Source organism: Spermophilus citellus, assembly GCF_964194105.1.
Source record: "Spermophilus citellus genome assembly, chromosome: X".
Lineage (NCBI taxonomy): Eukaryota > Metazoa > Chordata > Mammalia > Rodentia > Sciuridae > Spermophilus > Spermophilus citellus.
In genome coordinates, this window is record NC_138190.1 from 76790838 (window position 1) to 76817485 (window position 26648).

Genomic DNA, 26648 nt, shown 5'->3' on the forward strand with positions numbered 1-26648 from the left:
ATTTTTCAATATATAATTTTAAAACATCAGAATCCAAATATATATCTACACTCCATGTTCATAGTAGCATTATTCACAATAGTCAAGGAATGTAAGCAATATAATTGATCATCAACAGGTGAATGGCTAAAACTATAAATGCATGTATTTGAATATTATTGTTTTAAAATGAAAGAATAATCCTGCCTTTGTGACAACTTTAATGAACCTGGAAGACATTGTACTAAATGAAATAATCTAGACATAAAATAAGAAATGCTACATAATTCAACTTATAGGAGCCTTCTAAATTACTCTAAACCATAGAAGAAGAGAATGGAATGGAGTTGGCTGGGGAACAGGGAGTTACTAGTTAAAGGGTATGACAATTCAATTATGCAAGGTGAGTTTGTCCTAGAAATCAAACTGCACAACATAATTAACAATACTATATTATATATTTAGAAAAATGGTATGAAGGTAGATCTCATGTTAAATGTTCTTATAATATAGAATAATAGTCAAAAGAGGCCTCTGCTATGTTGTATATTAATGCTTTATTTTAAAAATAATTTTGTAGTTGTAGATGGGTAGCATGCATTTATTTTATTTGTTGATTTTTGTGCAATGCTAAAGATCAAACCTAGTGGCTCACATGCTAGGTAAGCATTCTGTCACTGAGCTACCACCCCAGCCCACAGTCCTTTAGTTTTTGCTCCATGGAGGTATCATGGTGAAACCAGAGTTTTAAGATGAAATTATATTTTCACTTCTTCTGGCAGATGGGGTCTGTGCAGGCTGCAGGTTTCATCAATTTTCTTCTGGGTTCTTCTCTCACAAACCTGAAGAATAAAATTTACATACAATAATGAAAGGGAAGATTGATTGGTGTGGGATTTGTTTTGGAGGAGATAGAATTCCCATGATGTGGAAGGAGACCTTATAGTGTTACAGGGCTGGGACCTTCTGGAAAAATGAGGCAGCATGAATGTCCCTCTCTTCAAACCCTGATTCTTTTGATCAAGTCTGAAATATTTCAGACATTTTAGTTCAGAGTTACAGGCATGAGTTTATTGCCTGGAATAATGGCTTGTCAAGAAAGAGGTCAGTCATCTTATTTCCAGTTCAAACAATGTGTTTGTCTCAAACATTAGGCTCTACCAGCATCTATAACTTGCTAATAAGCATTAGTTTATAAAAAGGGGGAACTCATGAAAATAGAAGGAGAACAGTGAATTAGAGGAAAGGAATCAAGGGGGAGGTAGGAAATATGGGATAGAAAACAAGAATGGAAGGGGACACTTTAAAGGGAGGGGTTGAGTCCTCTCAGAGGGGGAGGGACCTTGTGCCTCTCCTGAACTTCAGTTTTATTAGGGATCTCAGAGAAGTTTCCAGTGAGTCCTGCCCAAGTCCACCTCTTGACTTTTGACTGACAGCAAGATAACATCAGACTTTCAAGTTCCCACTGTCATGACATCTCTAAGTCACCTTGACCTATGCTGTCAGGTTCTAATTTGATTATTTTTTATATTAAAATATTTTTATTAGTGTATTATTGTTATATACGAAAGTGAATTTCATTGTGACATATTCATACGTGCATAACATAATTTGCTTCATTTTCATTACCCGGTACTTCATTTTCCCCTTCCTTTCTTCTCCTTCATCTCCTCCCTCTACCGATCTTCTACTTATTTTTTTAAAAATTGGTGCATTATAATTATACATAAAACTGTGATTTATTGTGATATATTCAGATATGCACATAGCATAGTCAATCTCATTCCATTGTTGTTTTCTATCCCATATTTCCTACCTCCCCCTTGATTCCTTTCCTCTAATTCACTGTATACCTATGTTCATGAATTTCTTCTCTTTATAAACTGATGCTGATTAGCAAATTACAGGTGCTCACAGAGCCTAATGTTGGAGACAGACACATTGTTTGAACTGGAAATAAGATGACTGACCTCTTTCTTGACAAGTCATATTTTTTTCAACGTACAAAATCAAAATTTAGACTTCAAAATATCCTTCTATGAAGTAATTTTGCAAATGAACTTAACTCTGAAATATTTTCTAAGTCTAGTTGAATTATTTTTTTTAACATGAGCATTTATTAAATCCTCATACCATTAAGCAGCCCCAGTTATTAGCCTCACTTAGAGACCATGAAATAGTTCCACAGAGGATTCATCACTCTCTCAAGCCACACAGACTGTTACCTGTGAGAACTACAGCTGTTTTTAAGCTTGTGATCTGAACCCCCATTCTGAATGTAATATGATTGCTGTCTTCAACATATTTTTAGAATGTATTTATTTATTCTAATTAGTTATACATGACAGCAGAATGCATTTTGATTCATTGTACACAATTACAGCACAAGTTTTCATTTCTGTGGTTGTACATGATGTAGTGTCACACCATATGTCCAGTCATACATGTACCTAGAGTAATGATGTCCATCTCATCTTTCCTGCCCCCATGTCCCTTCCCTTCCCCTCCCCCCCTTTGCTCAATCACAGGTCCTCCATTTTTTCCCATGCCCTCCTGCCCCCATTATGAATCAGCAAACACTTATCAGAGAGACCATTCAGCCTTTGGTTTTGGGGGATTGGCTTACTTTGTTTAGCATAATATTCTCCAACTCCATCCATTTACCTGAAAATGCCATAAATTTTCTTTTAATGCTGAGTAGTATTCCACTGTGTATATATACCACAGTTTCTCTATCATTCATCTACTAAAGAACATCTAGTTTGGTTCTACAATTTAGCTATTGTGAATTGAGCTATAAACATTGATATGGCTGCTTTACACTGCTGATTTTAAGTCCTTGGGTATAGACGGAGGAGTTTTCCAAGTTTTCCAAGGAATGTCCCACTGCTTTCCAGAGGAAATGTACCAATTTGAAGTCCCACCATCAACGTACCCTTTCCCCCACATCTTCACCAACACTTACTATTATTTGTATTCTTAATAGCTGCCATTCTGACTGGCATGTGATAAAATCTTAGAGTAGTTTTGATTTGCATTTCTCTAATTATTAGAGATGTTGAGCATTTTTTCATATATTTGTTGATCGATTGTATATCTTCTTCTGAGAAGTGTCTGTTGAGCTCCTTAGCCCATTTATTGATTGGGTTATTTGTTTTTTTGGTGTTAACTTTTGAGTTCTATATATATCTTGGAGATTAGTGCTCTATCTGACATGCATGTGGCAAAAATTTGCTCGCAAAATGTAGGCTCTCTCTTCACTTCATTGTTTCTTTTGCTGAGAAGAAGCTTTTTAGTTTGAATTCATGCTATTTATTGATTCTTGATTTTATTTCTTACGCTTTAGGAGTCTTGTCAAGGAAGTCGGAGCCTAATCTGACATGATGAACATTTGGGCCTAGTTTTTCTTCTACTAGGCTCAGGGTCTCTGGTATAATTCCTAGGTGCTTTATCCACTTTGAGTTGAGTATTGTGCATAGTGAGAGACAGGGGTTTAGTTTCATTTTGGTGCATATGGCTTTTCAGTTCTCCCAGCACCATTTGTTGAAGAGACTGTCGTTTTTCCAATGTATATTTTTGAAGCCTTTGTGTAGTATGAGATAATGGTATTTCTAATTGGATTCTTAATGATGCTTTCTTATAGAGGTTATGATAAGGTGGGATTTTTCTTATCTCCCTGATTTCTGGGATCTTGTATATGAAAAGGGCCACAAATGTCCACCCTTTCAGAATAATGCTCCTTTTATTGGCATTATTTTGGGCCTGCATTTCTCTTGCAGATAACAGGTAATTTTCTGAAGAATGTGACATATCTTGTTCCCTTAAGCCAGGCAGGTCTATGGGTAAATTGCCTCTTGTTAAAGAAAGCAGTTGGGGATCAGCACAGTGGTCATGTTTTATAGAATTCTTCCTTTAACTTCATATTCCCACCACTTGCCCCCTATCAATAGGAGGAGTGACAATTCCTGGGTAAGGTTTGACTAGGGTGGTGATAAAGGGAAGTAGATTTTCATAAGGATGAAGATATCAACTACTTATAAGCTGATGTAGAAGCATTTCAATGTTTTAATCACTGGGATACCTGTACTGGGAGTACCAGCTAAAATGTCAGCCTTAGTGTGTGATAAAAATATCTGCTCTTTTCTCCTCTTTTCTAGAAAAACCTAAGATTTATGAGAAGGATACAGACTTGAAGACCAATAATGCAGTATTCCTGGGAAGTGAGAACACCCTTCGCTGTACTGCAAGTGGCCTTCCTTCACCCTCCTTCATGTGGGCCTGGGAGCCCTGTAGCCAGACAGATGAATTGTAAGTGACTTTCATGCCCAAGGACCTGGCACAATTTTAGATCTTCTGGATTTACTGAGCTACATACGGATCTGGCAGACTCAAGATCTTAGCAGAACATTTTTTCCCTTTAATCTGATATGAGAGCTCCTGGGATCAGGGATATTGGATGGGGCCAAGGAAACTAAAGGAGGAAGTACTCCAACAATGCCCAAGCTCCAGGGTTTAGATGATTCTCTCCTTCCAAAGTCACAGCTTAAAATAACCAGTGGCATTTAGGTGTAATTTGTGAACTGATATTTTAGTAGGAATGGTACAAAACAGGGAAGATTTCTAAACATCTGTCATTGCACAGAAAAATTCAGTAATGAGCTAGGGAAGTGGACATGTCGTATCTGTTTCAGAACCACTCCTATGATAAGTCTTATTGGGATAGTAATCATGGCTCAAAAATTTGTCAGCATCTTTATATTCAAATACACTCATTTTATTTTACTATGATCCTTGTGTTGGATGGAAGAAAGGAATTCCTCTTTCTCAGTAAACAGTGAAGACAGAGAAGCAAAATGGGGATAAATGACTCATTTTTTAAATTTTTTAATTTTTTAATTTATATATGACAGCAGAATGCATTACACTTCTTATTGCACATATAGAGCCCAATTTTTCATATCTCTGGTTGTATACAAAGTATATTTACTCCAATTTGTGTCTTCATACATGTACTTTGGATAATAATGATCATCACATTCCACCATCATTTCTAACCCCATGTCCCCTGCCTTCACCTCTAACCCCTATGCCCTATCTAGAGTTCCTCTATTCTTCTCATGCTCCCTCTCCCTATCCAACTATGAATCAGCCTCCCTACATCAAAGAAAATATTCAGCATTTGGTTTTTGGGGATTGGTTAACATCAATTAGCATTATCTTCTCTACCTCCATCTATTTACCTGCAAATGCCATGACTTTATTCTCTTTTATTGCTGAGTAATATTCCATTATGTATATATGCCACTTTTTTAATCCATTCATCTATTGAAGGGCATCTAGGTTGGTTCCACAGTTTAGCTATTGTGAATTGTGCTGCTATAAACATTGATGTAGCTGTGTCCCTGTAGTATGCTGTTTTTAAGTCCTTTGGGTATAGACCAAGGAGAGGGACAGCTCCGTCAAATAGTGATTCCATTCCCAATTTTCCAAGAAATGACTCATTTATCACAACACAGTCAAAGCAGAAATAACAATGAGAGTAAGGTACCCTGACTATTAGCCCTTTGAACTTCTATTTATCAAAACCCCCACTCTATTCCTAGTACATATTAAATACTTTGTTTTCTGGTTTCATCCAATAAGCTCCATTTCAGAGTAGCTTCTTCAACAAGGAGTTGAAAGTGCCTACTATAAAAATCAGAGAAAGGAAATGGAAAATTCAGGGAGACCAAATGAATTGCCTCAAATTCCAGAATAATTAGCATTTAAGAATACTTGGTTTAAAAAGAACAGATAAAAAAATTTTAAAAAGAATACATGGTCAATACTAAACTATCTTATATCATAAAATTTCTCTACAGGCCTGCTATAGTCCAGAAATTCTATGCCTTGGAATAAATCTGAAGTTCTATAAACAGTTTATCTGAGTTCTAGGTAATGTCTAAAGGATGACATATTTTCTGACCAGGAAAGTTAATCTGATTAAGCCATTGCTGTACTGTGCTGAATTCAAGTGAAGTTCTGAGCACATAGTCATGAGTGGGCAATAACTAGGAGCTAGCTTAGCTTTGGGTGGAGAGGCCTTGACTCAGAGGGAAGGTAGGGAATATGGCCCTCAGACCAAGATCTAGATCTTCAGGTAGGAGGGGTTTTGGTCTCTCTTACAAGTACTGTCCAACAAACTTCCATAAGAGAGCTACATTTTGTTGCTCCCTGCCTACAACTCTTTTGGAAGCATCCTTATTTCTTCACAGTAGGCACTCTTGAGGATGGTAACAGTAGTGCTGCCTACTTGCTCACTTTTGTTTAGTGCCCTTGCTCATTCTGACATTCTATAATCCCTAATTCACACCTGTTGCTCTCACTTGATTGAAATGCAGTGAAACTAGTTGCATTATTTTTGTACCTTTTTAACGAGCTTGTTTGGAGGGCAGTGCAGCTACTCATATATCTTTGACTGAAGAATGTTCCTCCTCTATCAGGGATGGTCATTCTCTTTGACCAAGGACTCAGCTTTGGTAAGGAGAAACAAGAAGCAGTGAATATATCTTGTTCTAATTAAGTTTTCAGTACTTCTCTTTACTCTTCTCTCACTCCCTGTTCCCTTCCTTTTGGTGATCTTTCTGCCATTTACCCATAGGTATTTGTTTAAATTGATTTCTTTTGATGTACACAATGATGAGATTCTCTGTGTTATATTCATGTATGTACATAGGAAAGTGTCCTTCCTTTACCCATCCCCCTCCCTTCACTTCATTCTTCTTTGTCTACTACACTGAACTTCTTGCACCTTTCTATCTGAAGGAAAAGAGAAGGACTGAGTAAATATTTTTTCTGACATAAGTGCCTTTTTGAAGTGCCTTTCTGAACAAAATTTTCATTAAGTTAACAATTACTGAACACTTACTATATTCTAGGAGAAATTCTAGTTCCTGTCAGACACATTCATTTGAAACTCAATCCTCACTGAATTCTTTAAACAAGCCCATAGGGTAGCGAATATTAGTTCCACTTCCACAGTTGAAGAAAAAGCTCAGAAGGGCAAGTAAGTTGTCAGAAGAAAGACCTAACAGTGCCTGGATATGAATTCCATATCTGCTGAGTACAAGTTTAGTACTCTTATCATTTCCTCCAGTAATGTACCTTCCTGTGGATCTTAATTGAACAACAAATGCCTAGAACTCTGCTCCTTTGACACTTTCTTCTTTGCATAAGTTTCAGATCAGGCAAGTTCATTTGGAAGGAGGTAAAAGTAAAGGAGAATCTCAAATGGCTTCATATTCTACAATAGTCTAGAAACAAGAAAGAAAAATACTCAAATTTTGAGCTCAGCTAAATTTCAGCTAAATGGACGTTTTTTATTATTTTTTTGACATTATGAATTTTTAATCCAAGCCACCAGATACACAAAGATTTTTGTTGAAATTGGATTCACAAATTCCTATTTTCTCTAATATTCTCAGAAGGTAACTGAGCTAACTGAAATTTATTTTTATTGGTATATTATGATTATACATAATAGTCAGATTCATTGTGACATATTCATACATATACATAATTCAGTTTCATTCTCCAGTAGCTCATGTTTCCCTTCCCTCTTCCCTCTACCTTTTCTTCTTCCTCAACTCTACTAGTCTCCCTTCTATTTTCATGAGGTCTCTTTTCTCTGTAGCTTCCACTCATGAGAGAGAATTAATGGTCTTTGACTTTGTGACTCTGGCTTATCTAGCTCCATTATTCTCATGAGATCCATCCATTTTTCTTCAAATGATATATATGGACCTTTTGTTTTTTCAACACTTAAGGTATGCTTCCAGATCAGTACATTTGAAATAGCTATTTACTCCACTTAAAATTGTTTTCCCTGAGAAATCTTCATGGTTTATGTTTCTTTCAGGACTCTACTCAAAAGTCACTTCCTCAGAAAGGTCTTTCATGAACATACTATCTTCTATTATCTTCTAATTTCGAACTATCTCTCTGTCTCTCCATCTCTCTGCCTCTTTCTGTGTGTGTCTATAAAAGAATATTAGAGACTAAGTAATTTATAAGCAGTAGAATTTCATTCAACTCATGAATATACAAGTTAGAACTTTCAGAAGTATGGCTCTGGAACCTGGTGAGGGCCTTAGTGCAGCACTGAATTGTAGCAGAAGGGGGAAGGGAAAAAGAATGAAAGAGCAAGTTATAGCAGTCCTTGCCTTTATCATAATACTGCTACCATGGTAATGATTTCAATCCATTCATGAGAGCATCACTTAATAATTTCCTATTAAAGGTCCCACCACTTAGCACTGTTGCATTGGATATTTAGTTTACAACATATAAATCTTAAGCAATATATTAAAAAATAGCACCAAATCATTGATTTATTTGCATTTAACCTAGATGAGATTCAAATTATTTTATTCAATAATAAAGGAGACTTGTGAGGATTCTCTGGTAAAAGTCCTTCCCTGATTAATAGAATGTACTCTCTGAAGTGCTTGATATACCTTGTAACCTTTGTGGTGAAAAGACTGAAAATGCCATCTCTTTCTTTACCAGTTGTAGGGAACGGGGCAAACGTATATATCTTTCCAAAGAGACTTTGAAAAGTGACCTCCCTTTGAGCAACAGGATCCTTTCCATTGAGGAAATGGTATTGGCACATGGAGAAAAGACCAAGGTAGGTAGATGATTGAAAGTTACTGTGGTAGAAGTGATCTTAAAACCTCAATAAAGTAAGTCTATTCTTCAGGCACTGATATTAATTTCCAGAAATGCCTAGGGGCTAGGGTATGGTTGAAAATTATACTGATTATAAAAAAGCTTAGAGCTTATAAAAATAAATATTGTTATTATAATTAGGATGTAGCTTTCTTTCTTATAAAGCTTCTCTTTAGTCAGCTCCTTCTATGTCCCAAGGTCATGAAAGTAGTAAAAATGTGCTTGAAATAAAGAGTTTTCTGATAGCCCTTGCTCATCTTGGTTTCCGGAGTCTCAGGTTGAATTGTGTTAAGGGGACCGTGGAAGGGTTTTAATGGTCGTAAGGATCAAATATATAACAGCACTCACAGCCAGTTAACCTTGATGCTGTGAGATCTTTGTTTAATCCAATGAGAGAGGTGAAAGATAAAGCATGATGGAAGATGGGAAAAAACCCATAAATTGCAATATTGATGAATCTGCCAAGGATGGCAATGCTGTATGATGGAAAATTCATCAGATTGGGACCCAGAATATTTGTGTTGGAATCTTGGTTCCATCAGTTACTCATTAACTGTGTAAATTTAAGCAATTCACCTACCTCTCTGGATCTTAGTTTCAAAATGAGTAAAATGTATGTATGTATTCATTCATTCATTCATCAAACAGTTACTATACCTGGGATGGTGATAAATATAAAGCAGACATCTCTTCCATTTTCATGGAGCTTATTGTGTATTATGGGATGTGGATAAAAACGGTGGGTCAATATTTTAAAAATACAAGGTATTAAAAATTTTATGAAGAAAAATCGAGCATAATAGAGAGTAGAACCTACTTTGGATAAAAATAGCTATTTTGACAAAGAAAGACTTTATGAAGAAGAAACATTTAATTTCATGCTTAAAAGATAAGGAGACATTCATGTAACAAAGTATGCTCTGGGCAAGGCTAGTTCTGTTCAATAGAAATATAATGTGGGCTACAAATAAATTCTGAATTTTCTGGTAGCTACATTATGCAAAGTAATAATAAACAGATGAAATTAATTTTGATGATATATTTACCCAGCATATCTAAAATATTATTTCAATTAAAAACAGCATAAAATATTCATGAGGTATTTTTCAATATTTTTTTCATACTAAGTCTTTGAAATCCTTGTGTATATTCTATATTTAAAGAACATATCAATTTGGAGTAGCAACGTTTGAAGTACTCAGCACTTGTGACTTTTCACCACCATATTGTACAGTTTATGTCTAGCCATTTTTTAAGGCCTTGAGGCCATAAAGACTTTTGTACATTTGAGTAACATTTAAAAAAATCCAGTGTGGCTAAAACATGAAAAGTAAAGGAGACAGTAAAAATAATTGAAGTCTGAGAACAGACATGGACTTGATAATATAAGGCCTTGAAGGAATAGTAAATATTTTATATTTCATCCTTAGCACATAGGGAAACTGTCTAGTGATTTTGAGAAACATGGCTCGATGAATTTTTAATGAGCTTACTCTGATGTGTTATTTGCTTGGAAGCTCTATTTTCTTTGAAGGAGGCAAGAGAGGATGCAGAAATCAGAAGTCTTTTTTATGGTCTTGGTAAGAGTGACAACTGTTGATATGTTGTAGCATAGACAGAAATAAGAAGATTTTTGATGTTTTGAAGTTTTTTGTTGATTGGTGAGCTGTGAAGATAGGGGAGGGAAATAAAAAAAAAATATCAAGTATTCCTAGATTTTTGTCATGCCAGTTGGTTGCTTCCAGTGACTGATATGGGAAAGAGTAAGGGAACAGCATATTTTCATTAATGGGAGGTTGAATCAAGGGCTCGGTTTTAGATGTGTTGGTCTTATCTAAGAAATTATGTCAAGAAGGAAATTGTAAATGTCAGGAGCTCTGATAATAGTAAGACTGGATATATGAAATGTGAAGTCTTGTTTTATTGAAGATTTTAATGGTGAGCTAAGGAAAAAAAGCTATGGAAGCCAGGTCTGAGTTCTGGGTCCTTCATCATGTATAAGTCAAACTAAGAGGGAGGATCCATGAAAGCAGATAGAAGAATGGTCAATGATGCAGCAAGTAAATTAGGGAAATGGTTTCCTGGAACCAAAGAGAGAGAATTGTGTCATGGAGGGAATGACTGATTCTATTGAATGCAATTAAGTGCTCAAGTAAGATGAAGACAGACAAATGTCCACTGGCTTCACAAAGTTATATCAACATTTTAATCTCTTTTGATATGGCTTCTTTCTAGACATTTCTTTAATCCTTTGGAGGTCATGTTACCTTACTTTTACATGCTTCATGTGTCCCTAAATTAATATTTGTTCATATGCCAGATCAGTTCTCTCTACCAGTTTTATAGGGTGGCTTTTTATTGACTATGTATCCTGGATGTCAGTTGGATAGGCTCTACTGACTTTGGTTGCAGGTTGGAACTTTAGTGTAGAATCCGTGTATCTTTTCATGCTGTAATCTATATTGGTAAATGTCTGGGAATGTCTCGATATCTCAAACTTCAGGGGTTGTGGGATTGAACTGATGGCTGTGAGGCAGCTCTCTAATTCAATGTGATTTTCCTGTCCATATCTGGTTTTTGTCCTATAGAGTTGTTTAGGATAGAAATAAAATAAAAGGAGAGAGTATATGTAAAATACTTACCATTGTCTCTAGCACATTGTAAAATGTTTTATTAAAATGTTAGTTGTTGTTTTTTGAAACTTAATGTACTTTGTTGCAATATTGTTAATTCCTGTATGGTATTCTTGTGAATGACTCTATAAGTTGTTTTGATTTCCTCTTGAAATTGGATATTATCCTATTTCTAATCCCTTCCTAAGAGATCCATATTCAAAGAAGACCTTGACTAGAATGTTTGTCAAATGTATTAGTGAATGAATAAATATATACCACTTACTATATAGCCTCATGCATCAGTCAGGATAGCTTAGGTTGTACGGTGATAGTAAATGCCTCCAAAATCTGGTTTAAAATTATAAATATTTATATCTGCAGGAAGGCTTTTTAAAAATTTCAACTCTTTAGGGATACAGGCTGACACATTACATTTTTATTTTAACCCTATAAGGATACAGGCTGCTCAAATATTGATAATCATCATGCCAGAAGCCAAAAGCTATGGAGGGTTTTGCAATACAAAATAAATGCTCCAGTTTAGAAGAGACACACAGCATTACCACTTTCAAATCATTGGCCAGAATAAGTCACACAGCCTCATTTAATCACGAAGGAGCCAGAATGGGAATTCTTACTATTTTTCTGGAAGGGAAAAGAGTCAGAAATATTTAGTGATGAGCACTAATTGCTACCTTATCTTATAACTGTGATTAATGAATTTCTTTTTCTTTCTTTAAGACCCTGAGCTCACTGACCATACTGACCAGCAATATTTCTGGTATATATTACTGCATAGCTGTAAACAAGGTTGGCATTGATGAGAGAAGCATACAGTTCTTTGTCTCAGGTAAACTTTCAACTTGATAAGATAAAGCTGTCCTCTGTGATTTGATTCGATGTGGCAGGGAAATGTGACAATCATGGTTAGCTCAAATACACACCAGACAAGATGCCTGATAATATATCATTGAAAATTCATTGTTTAGGATTAAAGTATAATCCTGCTGAAATGAAAATACATTGGGGGAAGGCAAGTAGATGTTACCTTACTTTTACATGCTTCATGTGTCCCTAAATTAATATTTGTTCATCTGCCAGATAAGTTCTCTCTACCAGTTTTATAGGGTGGCTTTTTCCTGACTATGTATCCTGTATGTCAGTTGGATAGGCTCTACTGACTTTGGTTGCATAGAAAAGCATGCAAAAGTAAGGTAACACCTACTTAAGTTCTATGCCATTTTAAGAATAAAAAATTAATGGCATAGAACTTAGGTAGATTATTGTTTATTGAAAATGTATTTGTAATTTTCTTCAGTGTCTTAATCAATTATTCTTTAAAACTGAAAGCATTATAATTAACTATAAATCATTTAAATATTTTACACACAGTTGAATAATTTCTTAGGCTATTTACTTAGCTTTTCATTTGGAGAAGGTTAACATAGATTTTAGAATCAGATGGGTCAGCCTATTTTTAAGCTTTGTCTCTTATTTTCTGAGGAATTGTACGATGTTGAGCAAGTCACTTCAGCTCCTTGATCTTGTTTTCTCATCCACAAAGTGAGAGTGATTGCATCCATTCTAGAGAGTTAATGCAGGAGGAATGATGATTAGTGAGATAATATCTATCAAAGAATCTATCATATAGTAGCTCCTAAACAGATGCTCATTATTATGCACATAATCTCTAACAGTGAGCAATAATTAGAATATATATATAGTCTGTGTAGCACAGTGGTTGGCATAAAATCATGTTGGAAGATCAGTATGTATTTTTCTCTATGTGCTATACTCCTGTCTTATTTTGTTCCTATGGGCTAATGAAAAGGCATGTGATAGAATTTAGAAAAGAAGGAAAAATGTGAGCAGGTCAGGTATGAGGACTACAAGAAAGCCTTATCATACCAAGATGGAAGTAAGGTGGCTGGCTAGGAGAGCAAATTTTGAAGTGAACTTTAGATAACTTAATACTTCTTACCACTAGTTAGTGATATATAATGAGAATCACAGTTGTGTTTATCATTTGAATAATGAAAGAATTATGTGAAACTTCAAGGATGAAGAGTAGAAAGCAAATGGAACAAACATGCTGTCTGGAATGTTGATGAAAATCTTTACTTTTTAAAGTCAACTTTACTTCCAATTATCTTTCCTGGCACTGGGCTGAGGCCTCACATCAAAAAGCAGGGTTTCCATATCTAACTAACATTGATACATCAGATGTGAAGAATTGCTATGACTAAAAAGGTTTATTCAGATGAGAGCTTGAACAAAAGCTATAGGGGGGACTTGGAGAATGAAACAATGAATAATTTACTGGCATAGATAGATGCTACTGCAGATAGCTTCTGGGAACTCAGTGGCTCACACCATCTCCAAAACAAGGGCTTCTGAAGGCATTCTGGAAACATCAGATCAGTGAAACTGTCGTGTATACCATGGTGACTGGTAGAGTATAACAACAACAACAACAACAACAACAACAATGATAGCGGCAGCTAAAATTCACTAGGCACTTACACTGTGCCAGGTACTCTAATATGTGATTCACATGGTTTAACAAAAGTAATTCTCACCACAATTCTATTAAGCAGACACAATTATCCCCATTTTATAGGTGAAATTTCTGAAGTACAAATGTAATATAGCTAGAATGGAGTGAAGCTAGACATAATAGCTTTTGACAGTATATACACAAACACTGAATAACAACCATACTATATAGAGAAATTTGGTATGGCCTGCATAGGAATCTTCTTTTATCACCAGCAGTATGAGAAAGAGCGCCTTGATGAATGAGTGCATAAGTCTTATGGGCTTGTCATCTGTCCAAAAGAGTCAAATTTCTTTTGACACATTTTCTCTCTGATGACCAATGCTGTAACAACTCTGACTCAGAGTGGTTCTTTTCCTCTCTTAATCCCCATAGCCAAAGATAGAAAAGCATACATTTCTTGGGTCCTTTGTATCTTGGCTAGGTCAAAGCTGAACTGTTCAATATTATTTTATTGCACATAATTGTATGATAAGGTTTCATGCCTTATGCTTTATCATGAGATAGGCATAGAAAGGAATTTTTAGCATACCTGAGTGTAGAACTTATTGCTGTGAAAGGTATAAGGCCAGAGTGCCAAGTGTGGGGACTGCCAAAAACAATTCACTTTTTTCTTCAAACTCCACTAACCAAGCAGCCAATACATTGAATTTAGCAGTAATTTCATTCAACCCTTCCCTCAATTTTCTTTTCCATGAAAACCGATGATGATTCTTAGTAATTTCTCAAGAACTCTTGCCAAGACTTAGAGATTGTTATGCTTATCTTTATTTTTTTTTCTGAACTGTTTCTAGAAAAAGGCTGAAAGATTTTGTTTATGCATCAGACATCTTTCTTTTTGTGAGGATATACAAACATATTTTTATTCTTTTATTAACTGTAATAATTTTCTGTAAATGGAGTTCACTGTGGAATTTTCAAACATGCTTGTGATGTGCACTAATCAAATCCAACCACTCTTTTTCACCAATCCCCTGAATATACCCTTCCAAGTCCCTAGTAATAAATATCCTACTTTCAGGTTAACTTATTTTTAGTTCACACATATTAAGTAGACCATGCTGTACTTGTCTTTCTGTATCCACCTTATTTTACTTAACAAAATGTCCAGTTTCATCTATTTTGCTGAAATAACAGGATTTCATTCTCTGTGGTTGTGTCTGTATACAAAATGTATATGTATCCATTTTTCTGTTCATAGACCCCTAGGCTAATTCCATATCTTAGTTATGGTGAATAATGCCAGAATAATAAACAAGACCATTCAGATATCTCCTTGGTATGTTGATTTCATTTCCTTTGGATATGTACCCAGAAGTGGCATGGCTGCATTATATGGTAGATCTGTGGGGTTTTTGTGGTTTTTGAGGAACATCTATACTGTTATCTGTAAAGGCTGTACTAACTTCAATTTCCACCAGTAGTACATAAGAGTTCATTTTTTTTCTGAACATTCTTGCCTTTTGACTTTCCTGTGCCTGGATATTATTATCCTTATCTGGGTTTGAGAAATTTTCTGTTGATATTCTCAAGTCCTACTTGAACATCAATGAATAAAATATTTTCTCTTCTCTTTTAATGTTACCATAATATACCCATAATATTTCCCCATTCCTTTTCATTCTTTTGTCCTTTTACTCCTCTATTTTCAAATTGCCTGCCTTTGAGCTAATTCTTCTGTTTGATCTGTTCTGCTATTGATGCCTTCAACCCATGTTTTAATTTTGTTTGGTATAATTTTTTTTGGTACCATAGATTGAACTCAGGGGCACTCTACCACTGAGCCACATCCCCAGCCCTTTTTGTATTTTATTTAGGGACAGGGTATCACTGAGTTGCTCAGTGCATTTCTTTTGCTGAGGCTGGCTTTGAATTCGCAATCCTCCTGCCTTAGCCTCCCGAGCTGCTGGGATTACAGGTGTACACCACTGCGCCTTGCATTTATTTGGTATACTTTTAAACTTAACAATTTGTTTGATTTTTAAAAAAATTACTTCAAATTGTCTGTTAAGTTTCTCTTTTAGAGTATTGAGTCATTTTTTTCTAAGTCTGTTCTAGAAATTTGTTGAATTTCCTTTGAACAGCTATTTTCAATTCTCCTTTTGAGAGTTTGCACGTATTGGGTTTTGTATCATTAGTTTTTGATGCCTTATTTTGTTAGTAGGTGAAGATGTTGATTCATATTGGCATACTACATCATCTGCATATTGAAGGATTAAGTATTTATTTTAGCACTTATAATTTGATCTTTAACATTTTTATTGTTGAATTATATATAATATTGAGATTCATTGTGATGTATTCATACATTTACATAACACAATTTAGCCAATTTCATTCTGCAGTATTGTCCCTTCCTTTCACTTCCCCTCTTCCCCCCTCCTCAGTCCCTTACCTTTATCTTACTGGTTTCCATTCCATTTTTATGAGTCATTTTAAAAAAAATTGTGTCTCTCGCTTCCACATATGAAAGAAAATATGATTCTGGATTTTTTGATTTTTGCTTATGTCACTTAACATGATTGTCTCCATAATTTTCCTGTAAATGACATATTTGTCTTCTTAATGGCTGAGTAAAACATATATATATATATATATATATATATATATATATATATATATGCATCAATAAAGTATGGTGACTTTCATTCTTTTGGATACTGACAAGTGATATAACTGGGTGATATGATGGTCCCATTGCAGGCCTTTTGATGAACATCCATGCTTACAGTGTGGGTTTTTGCTTGTCATTCCAGAAATTCTAAGAAGTCAGCCTTTTTTTCCTGAATCTTATTTCAGCAACCAACCAACTGCACCCTATATCCACTATTGGTGTCCTGTCACTATTTGAACACTAGATGGAGATCAAAGCCCAGGTTTTTCTGAAATCTGCATTTGGTGTATTCAGAATGAATGAGGTTGTGTTTAAAATGGGTAGTCCATCCTCACAAGATTCCACCTGAATCTAGAGTAGTCCCAGAGACCTTATCCATGGTCACTGGTATGTAGTCAGGTACTATTTGATTTGCCTGGTTGTGGGCCTCACCTTAGAGTTTTCTATACAACAAATTGGCACTTATCTACCTTTCCCTCAAAATGTTATGCTGTTTGGAGTTAATGGAAGAATTATGTGGGCTGTCCTATGGCAAGCAATGCTACAATGCTGTGTCACACTGAGAACCCATAGCCTGCTGAGACCAGTACAGTATGTGGGCAGGACCAACATCCTCAGTGATATTTGTTTCCCATTGCTGAGGTAGACTTATGGCCTGGGACCACTCCAATGAGCCATGGTTGTTGCTGACTGGAAGGAAAATTCAATCAATGAGGTCTATGCATTTCTACCTGACACTGGGTCAGGTCCAGATAATAGGCTGGGAACAAGGATCATTAGGATATTCACATTGTTAAGGATCAGTCTCTTGCACTCATTGTCAAGACACAGTCCTGTGCTCACTTTCATGGTCTAACCCTTGGTGGGAGGATTTTACCTTCTTATTGTAGTGCCAGTATTTAGGGGAGGGGTGGTAACAACTGTCCCTTGGCTACTCAGGTTAATGATTAGGTGGGATTTACTTGAGTCTTACTGCACAGGGATCTGCACAGTCTCTGGGTAAATGACAGGCCCATGCCATGGCTAGTGGAAATGCAGTTCAAAACATGAGTCTTATCCACTGGGGTCTAGGTCTCTTCCTGGTGATGAGACAGGCCTAGAGGCTCATTCTTGAGCACTGGCCTGGGTATAGGGGACTGTGGTCTCCATATTGTATTGGGTCTCACAGTGTTTGCCAGCACTGAACACCAAAGCTAAGTTCAGTGTTTATTTCTCTATCCAACTCATCAGTGGGTGGAGTCTTATTGTTGAAGGTTGGGGAAAGATGATAGAAGTTATCCCTTAGATGCCTACATAAGTAGAGTCCAAGGGCTCAGTTTGTGGGTATTGACTAGTGAAATAGCTGTGGATCTTTCCTTGGCACTAATTTCATTGTGGAAGGCCTGGTATTGGTTTTGAAGTCTAAGGCCATGGTTAATTCCATCTCCCTCTCCAAAGCAAGAGATATCTCTTCACTGAGTTGCTTGGAGTTGGGGAAGGCATGATATAGACATCTTTTCTTCCTGCCTTTTCAGTGAATATTTTTTATTATAATTATAATTGTTATTATATGAAAATCAGACACTGAGTTTTCTCACCTGGTCTTATTAAATCCTGTGAAAGTAATTTGGTATGGGAATAGGTTTCTATATGGGTACATAATTGCTGGAATATCTCACTAAACCACTATCTTACTTCCAATTTCTCAATTTTTCTTATTATTTCCTGTGCTTTTAGAGTCATATCCAAAGCATCTCCCACCAGACCAGTATGATATAGCATTTGCCATGTATTTTTTTCTTGTAGTTTTATGGTTTTGGGTATTGTATGTGAGTCTTTTTTTTTTTCGCCATTTTGAGTCAGATTTTATAGGTGGTGAAGACATGGGATCTAGTTTCATTCTTCTACATACGGATATTTGCTTTTCCCAGCACCATTAATTGAAGAGACTATCCTTTTCCAACCTATATTCTTGGTGCTTCTGTTGAAATTCAGTTGGCTATGAAAATGTGGAGTTATTTTGGGGTTCTCTATTCTGTTCTATTGGTTGATATGTCTGTTTTATGATATTACCATACTATTTTGTTTACTATAACAATACTATGTTTTGATGTTAGATATTGTGCTACCTCCAGTTTTGTTATTCTTGCTAAAGATTGCTTTGGCTATTTAAAGTCTTTTTTCTTTCCATGAAAATTTTAGAATGATTTTTCTATGTTTGTGAAGAACTCATTTGGATTCTATAGGGATTGCAATGAATTTTTCAATCACTTTGGTAGTATACACATTTTAATAAAATTAATTGTTCCAATCCATGAGCATGGGGTATCTTTCCATTTTTATATCTTCTTCAATTTATTTCATCAGTGATTTTTAGTTTTCATTGTAGTATTCTTTCACATCCTTGGTTAAATTTTTCCCCAAGCATTTTTTTTTTTTTGCAGCAATGGTAAAAGGGATTGCTTTCTTCATTTTTCCAGCTAGTCCATTATTGATATGTATAAACACTGTTGATTTGATTTTAGTATGGTGGTTTTGTATCCTACAACTTTATTGCATTTGTCTATAAGTTTTTGTTGGGGTATATTCTTTAATAATAAAACTATGTTGCCTGTAAACAGTGATAAGTTATATGTCAGGAATACAATTTTTGTTCAGCATACACAAATGAATGTATGTGGTACAACACATCAGCAAAATGAAGGACAAGAATATGATTGTGTCAATAGATACAGAAAACTCCATGTATGTATGATATTTCAAAATATACTCTACTGTTATGTACATCTAAACAGAACAAATAAAGATAGAGAGAATCCAATAAATAAAATTGAAGGCGAAAAATGGGACAGACATTACAACAGATACCAAGAGATCAAGAAATCATTGGGGAATATAAAAAAAGATTAAAAATCTTCCATCACTTTGTGATTAAAAACTCTTAACATATCAGGCATAGAAAGAACACACCTGAACAACAAAGGCCATGAATGACAGTCTCATAGCTAATATCATAATGAACGGTAAAAAGTTGTAAGCTTATGCCCTTTTCTAACACTTTTATTCAGCATAATATTGATATCCTTGTCACAGAAATTAGGAAATCAATGAAATAAAGGGTTATCCAAATTGGAAAGGAAAGGTTTTTTTTTTTTATATCTCAAGACTTGACACATGAAAATATATGTCAGGAATTATATAATACATCCTGGTATGAAAGAAGGCTATGCACATTCCTGAGAACTTATGATCTTTTGTAGCCTGACTATGAAATTTCCAGTAACCATAGCTATATGAAATTCATCCTCCAGTGGTCTGTATTCATTTCCCCATCAATATGGTATTTTGAACTGCATTACAGAAAAGGTAGTAATTACTCATAGCATCTTAACACATCATTCAGTGGTTAATGAGTGTTCCATGTTAGCCAAGATGGTATTACTAAAGTCAAGCAATGAAGATGAGCTACTTAGTGAGACAGATGGACAGTCATAGACAAGTTTCAGGAGTATTTATAAGAATATAAAGTCATGGTATGAGAGTTTCCTAAATTTGTGAAGTACAACCAATTAATATTTTTGCCATTCTGTTCTTCATAAGATATACTCAAGCCTCTTACAATCTAATTGATGATAGACAAAAGATAAATATGCAACATATATATCAAGCCACAATTTGTATAATGTCAGATGATATTATCATAGAGAATGGAGAACATATTTTATGAAGGCATAGCCAAAAATAGCTCCACCAAAACAGACACAGAGTTATATAGATGGATGATTCAAAAAATCAGAGAATTGAGAAAAGACATTTAAAGGAAAGAGGTTGATTTGAGCAGGTGTACATAGTGGAATTAATAAATCAGTAATCATTCATTCTATAGATGTTTATTTAGCTATGACATAACAGTAAATCTGTGAAATGTTAGAAATAAAGCATTGACTATTACTTTTTTTGGTACTTTCCCTGATAAAATTACATTCTAATGGTGGAAAGAACAAACAGATAAAAAAAAATCAATGAATAAACATTCATAGTTATGTGATAGGTAAGTGAGAAAGAGAATACTGAGGTGGAATGGGGAAACCCACTTTAAATTGGGTAGTCATAAGACATCTATATAAGGGTAACTTTTGTTTGTACTGAGAATCAAACCCAGGTGTAATTAACCAGTGAGCCACATCCCCATGTCTTGCTTTTTTTTATTATTTTATTTTTAGACAGAGTCTTGCAAGTTACTGATGGTCCTTGCTAAGTTTCTGAAGCTGCTTTTGAACTTGCAAACCTTCTGCCTCAGGCTCCAGAGTTGCTGTGATTATAGGTGGGCATCACTGTGCCCAACATGACGGGGAGCTTTTAACCTAGCCGTGAAAGATTAAGTATAGCAAATGTGACATATGTATGGGAAAAATGGAACAGTTGAACATGGGGGGATATATTTGTGGACAGCTGGAGAACTTAGTTTGTGAGGGAAAGTGAATCTAGAGAGGGCCTAACTTTGAATACTTGAGTGAGGTATATAAACGTCATCAGAATCCAAATGGCTCAGGAGGCTGTAGCAGGAGTATTTCAAGTTCAAGGCCAATATTAGTAACTCAGTTAGGCCCTAAGAAACTTAGAGTAATAATAAACAAAGGCTGGGGATGTAGCTCAGTGGTCAAGTGCCCCCCCCCCATGGGTCTAATCCCCAGAACAAAAACAACAAAATCCCTCACCTGGAGGCAGCCCTATTGCTTGAAGGCTTTGGAGAGGGGTTTGTGATAAAAGCTGTGGTTTAGGAAGATGAATGAACTTGACAGTGGAGATCAGTTTGGAATATGGTGATAATGGAAGAGGGAAGCCTCATTAGGGAAACATTTTAATTGTCCAGACATAAGATATTGCCTTTGCAGACTGAGGAGGCTGCATAGTGGAAACTAAGAAGAAGAGTAAAATGAAAATTATTGGAAAAAATTGATAAACAACACTTGGTAACTGATGGGAGGAGGAATGTGGGAGGTGAGGAAAAGAATCAAAGGTAATTTTGAGATTATAATCCTTTGTGATAGGCAAAAGTTATCTTTCACCAGAGAAAAAGTTCAAGGAAGTATTGGTCTGTGGGGAAAAAATATTATGTGATTTTTGGTTGCTTGTCTATTTAGTTATTAAAATGTTGGCATACTAGTGGTATCTTCAGCTGAGAAATGTCCCAAAGGCAATTGACAGTGTGGTAAATGGAAATTCTGACTTTCCATTGAGAATAAAATAACTCCAAAGTGAGAGTATGTCGTGGAAACAAAGAGAAACTAGGGAAATTGGGACAGTTATCACATACCCAGCAATGATTCACATAAGCCTGACTGAGCCTTCTGCATTAACAACTTGATGCTAGTGTCCATGGCAATGAAGTTAAATTGCTAAATGAACTAGATTTGGGAACTGTTGGCTCAACTGATCAGCCATATTCAGCAATCAAGAATATAAATTTTGTGACTGATCAAGAAGTAGACTTTACCAAGGTAAGTATTGGTAGAAAGAATATTAAGCAGATCTTGGGGAGGGTGAAGTTTTGTAAATAGCCCCAAGAAGTGATGTGACAAGGAAGGTTTCTTTAATGATTATTTAGTTATCAATGCTTTGACTACAAGGTGACCTTCAGTTTCTTTTGACTCCTACACACTAGTACAATGGCTGGAAACATATAGGTCTGGATCATAATCACCAGTAGATTTCACTCAACAATTAGTGTCTCCATACTGTGGATATTTGTTTAAAATAAAATGTGTAAATTTGTGAGTATGTATGTGCATTATATGTGAATAGCAATGCATATCTTGGGGGAAAGGGTATTGGAATGGTAATTAACTATTTATTTACAATTCATAACAAGCAAACACAAAAAAGATTAAAATTGGATTTGCATATTATCCTCCAAGGCAAAACCTGGGTATTCAGAGTTTAATTTTGATGGAGCCATTCTATTTATTCCCAGATAACATCTGCAGTAAACTGGTGAGTGTTTTAGAGCTTCTGTACTACTTCTTGCCTAGGGGTAATTGTCTTTTTCTACAGATATTTTGTATTAATTAAAAAAAAACTCTGTCCAGTATAAATTTCAAAATAACAGCTCATCACTGAAGGGGTGGCATTAAATGCAAAAATACAAAATGAAACCAATGTACTTGGGGTATCAGTGTTGTTTTTTTCAATTATTGAGTAGTTTTTCTCGTCATTGAAAAGAGGTTGATAATATTACTTGTATCAGTTTTTTTAATGAGAATTAACCTGAGATCATGGCTGTACATACACATTCTAAATTAGACAATACATATATTAACAATCTCTAATTGCAGACATTTAGAGTGTTTGGCACTCTTGTGATAATACTGGAGTAGTGAAGACACTTGTAGTCAAGGAAACTGTTCTACCTTATCATGTCAGTCAAGAAACTTCATGTGTTATCTCTTATGGGAACATTACATATAAATATCATAAAATTCTCCCATACCCACCTGGGAAGTAATTTAGTGCTGTGCCTAGTGTGTAGGCAAAGTGTTCTCTGCCATTAGCATTTAAAATGAAACTCAGATATTTTTGTTTGTTCTTTTTAGTTATACATGACAGTGGAATATATTTTGACATATTTATACAAACATGGAGTATATCTTATTCTAATTAGATCCTAATCTTGTGGTCGTACACAATGTGGAGATTCATTTCGGTGCATTTATATTTTTATATATAATTTTTTAGTAATAGTTGGATACAATACCTCTATCTATCTATCTATCTATCTATCTACCTATCTATCTATCTCTCTCTCTATATATATATTTTACATGATGCTAAGGATAAAACCCAGTGCCTCACACATACAAGACAAGGGCTCTACTATTGAACTACAAACTCAGTTTCATTTTGGTGCATTTATATATGTACATAGGAAAGGCGTATCAGATTAATTCCACTGGGTTTCCCATTCTTATCGCCCTCCTTTTCCTTCATTCCCCTTTGTCTAATAACTGAACTTCTATTCTCCAAATACCCCCTTGTTGTGGGTTAGCATCCACATATCAGAGAGACATTGGACCTTTGATTTCAGGAGACTGGCTTATTTCACTTAGCATGATAGTTTCCAGATACATCCAGGTGCCTTTCAACAGATGAATGGATAAAGAAACTCATATTTTGTATCCCTAAACATTATTGGCTTAATTTATTAGTTCTAATAATATTTTAGAAGAGTCTTTAACAATACACACACTCACACCATCTTTAAGGATTAAATTTTTAAGGATGTTACTTAAAGGATTAATTTTTTAAGGATGTTACTCTTTTTGAAAGTTTCATTTTAAAGAAAAATGCTATTGGTACATAGTAATTATAAAAAATAGTGTGATTTATTTTTATATATTTGTACATGAACATCACATAACTCGATCAGTTTCAGTCCCCAGTACCTCCCCTTTCCCTTCCCTTCTATTCCCCTTGAACCTCTTCTATTTTGCTGGTCTCCAATTTCTTTTAGTGAAATTCCTCCTTTAGTTTTCCTTCTTTCTCTGTAGTTTCCACATATGAGGGAAAATATATAATCTTTCACAATCTGATTATTGTTTACTTCACTTAACCTGATGATGTTTAGATTCATCCACTTCACTGCAAATGATACAATTTAATTCTTCTGAATGGCTGAGTAAAATTCCTCTCTCTCTCTCTCTCTCTCTCTCTCTCTCTCTCTGTGTGTGTGTGTGTGTGTGTGTGTGTTTATAATATTTTCTTTATGAGTAATCTACTGACTGACACCTGGAATGTTCATTCACTACAATATTTTGACTTTTATTCTAAGGAGTTATGGTATAATTGGGTCATATTTTATTCCTAAGCCTTCAAGTAATCTCCACACTGATTTCTATACTGGTTATACTAATGTATAATCCTATTGTCCCCCCAACATTCTTGCCATATTTTTTATTATTAATGTTGGTTATGGTTGCCATTCTAAATGGAGTAAGATAAAATCTCAGTGCAATTTTGATTTACATTTCTTTGATGGCTAAATTTTTTGAATATTTTCTTGCTGTGGTTCTACACCATTTGAATTTTTTATTTAAAAGAGTCTGTTCAGTTAATTTACATATGTATTGATTGGGTTGTTTGAATTTTTATGTTAAAGAAGCTGTCTTCTCTTCAATGTGTGCTTTTGGCCCCTTTGTGAAGAAGCAGAGGATTGTGGGTCTGTAGGTTTCTTCTATTCTGTGCCATTAGTCTATGTGTCTGTTTTTATGCAGATACTTTGCTACTTTCATTACTATGATTTTGTAGTATATTTTGAAATCAAGTACTAAGATGCCTTGAGCATTTCTCTTTTTGTTTAGGTATTTTGTGTCTTATGTTCTTCCATATGGATTTTAGAACTTTTTTTTAGTTCCATGAATAATTTCATTGTTGATTTTGATAGGGATTATACTGTTTCTATTGATTACTTTAGATAATATGGCTGTTTTAATGATGTTAATTTTTTCTGTAAGTGAATGTGGAAGGTCTTTTCATATTCTATTTCCTCTTCAGTTTCATCCTTAAGTATTCTGTAACTTTCATTGTAGAGATTTTTCAACTCCTCGGTTAGATTGATTCCTACTTATTTGATTCTTTTTGAGGCTATTACAAGTTGAATTATTTTTCTTATTTCTTTATCAGTAAATTTGTTATTGGAATGATATTGACTTTTTATGTTGATTTTGTATTCTACTGCTTTTCTGAATTTGTTTATTAGATCTAGAAGTCTTCTGGGAGAACCATTAGAGTCTTCTAATTATAGAATCACGTCATCTTCAAGCAGTTATAGTTTGACTTCTTCCTTTCCTATTTTGTATATCCTTTATATCTTGCTCTTGAATATTTGCCCTAACTAAAATTTCTAGTAATATTTTGAATAGCAGTTGTGAAAGTGAAAATCCTTGTCTTGTTCTGGTAAGTTCTTCCTATCTACAGTTTCTTCATGGTAATTTTTAATCATAAATTGGTATTGAATTTTGTTGAAGTTTTTTGCATCTATTGCAATAATCACATAATTTCTACCCTGGATTCTATTTATAAGGTATATTGATTTAAATCCAAATGATTATATTCATGATATTTTTAATGTTTTGATAAATTTGACTTGTTAACATATTATTGAGGATTTTGAATCAATACTCATCAATTATACTTTTGGTCTATATGTTTCTTTTCTTGAAATTCCATTACCTAGTTTTGGTATCAGAATTGTACAGGCTTCACTGAATAATTTTGAACATATTTCCTCTCATTTATTTCATTGAGTAATTTGAGGAACATTGATATTAGTTATTCTTTAAAGATCTGGTAAAACTCAACTATGAATCCATATGGATTCTGGACTTTGTTGGGAAACTTTTTATTAGTACTTCAATTTCATTGCTCATTATGAGTCTGTTTAGTTTTGTAAATCCTGTTAGTCCACTTTTTGTAGGTTTACATCTTAAGCACTTCTTAATTTCTTCTAAATTTTCCAATTGTTTTAAATATGAATTTTCAAAATGCTCCCTAGTAGTCCTCTGGATTTCAGTTGTGTCTGTTATAATGCCACCATTTTAATCTCTAATTTATTAAAGTGTGTCCTCTTTCTCATTTGGTTACTTTGCCTAAAGGTTTATCATCTTGTTTATTTTAATTGAATATTTTAAACAAGACCTGAAAAGCTCAGGAACAAAATCAAAGCTAGAAAATAAGGAGAACATAGGAAACTAAAACCCTCTTCACATCAAAGGAAATAATCATCAGAATGAAGGGCAGAATGGAAGGAACTATTTGAAAACTATACATCTGACCATGAGTTAATATTCATAATATATAAGGAACTTAAAAAGCTCAATAGCAAAAAAGTGGTCTGATATAATAATAGGTATTAGACCTAGACATTTCTAAAAAGCATACTTGAAAATATATAAGAGGTACATGAAAATAGTTCAGCATTGCAAATTAGAGAAATGCAAATCAAAATCATAGTGAGATATCACCTTAGTCCAGTAAGAATAGATGTTATTAAAAACACAAAAGATTGCAAGTTTTGGTAAGGATATAGAGAAAAAGGTAAATTTGCACACTGTTGTAGGGAATATAAATTAGTACACCCACTATGAGAAATAGTGTGGAAGTTCCTCATAAAATTAGAACTGGCATGTGATCCAAAAAT

At 34.7% G+C, this 26648-nt stretch overlaps 1 protein-coding gene across 3 annotated transcripts in view; it reads left to right on the forward strand.

The window, feature by feature from the left end:
- Window positions 1–26648, forward strand: part of LOC308638702 (vascular endothelial growth factor receptor kdr-like) — a 317685-nt gene that overhangs the window by 123219 nt on the left and 167818 nt on the right. For all 3 annotated transcript variants that reach the window (XM_081276379.1, XM_081276380.1, XM_081276381.1), the window contains 3 exons: window positions 4137–4287; window positions 8527–8647; window positions 12045–12153. In XM_081276379.1, the coding sequence (XP_081132505.1) occupies window positions 4137–4287; window positions 8527–8647; window positions 12045–12153 (381 nt within the window). The remainder of the gene's footprint in view (window positions 1–4136; window positions 4288–8526; window positions 8648–12044; window positions 12154–26648) is intronic.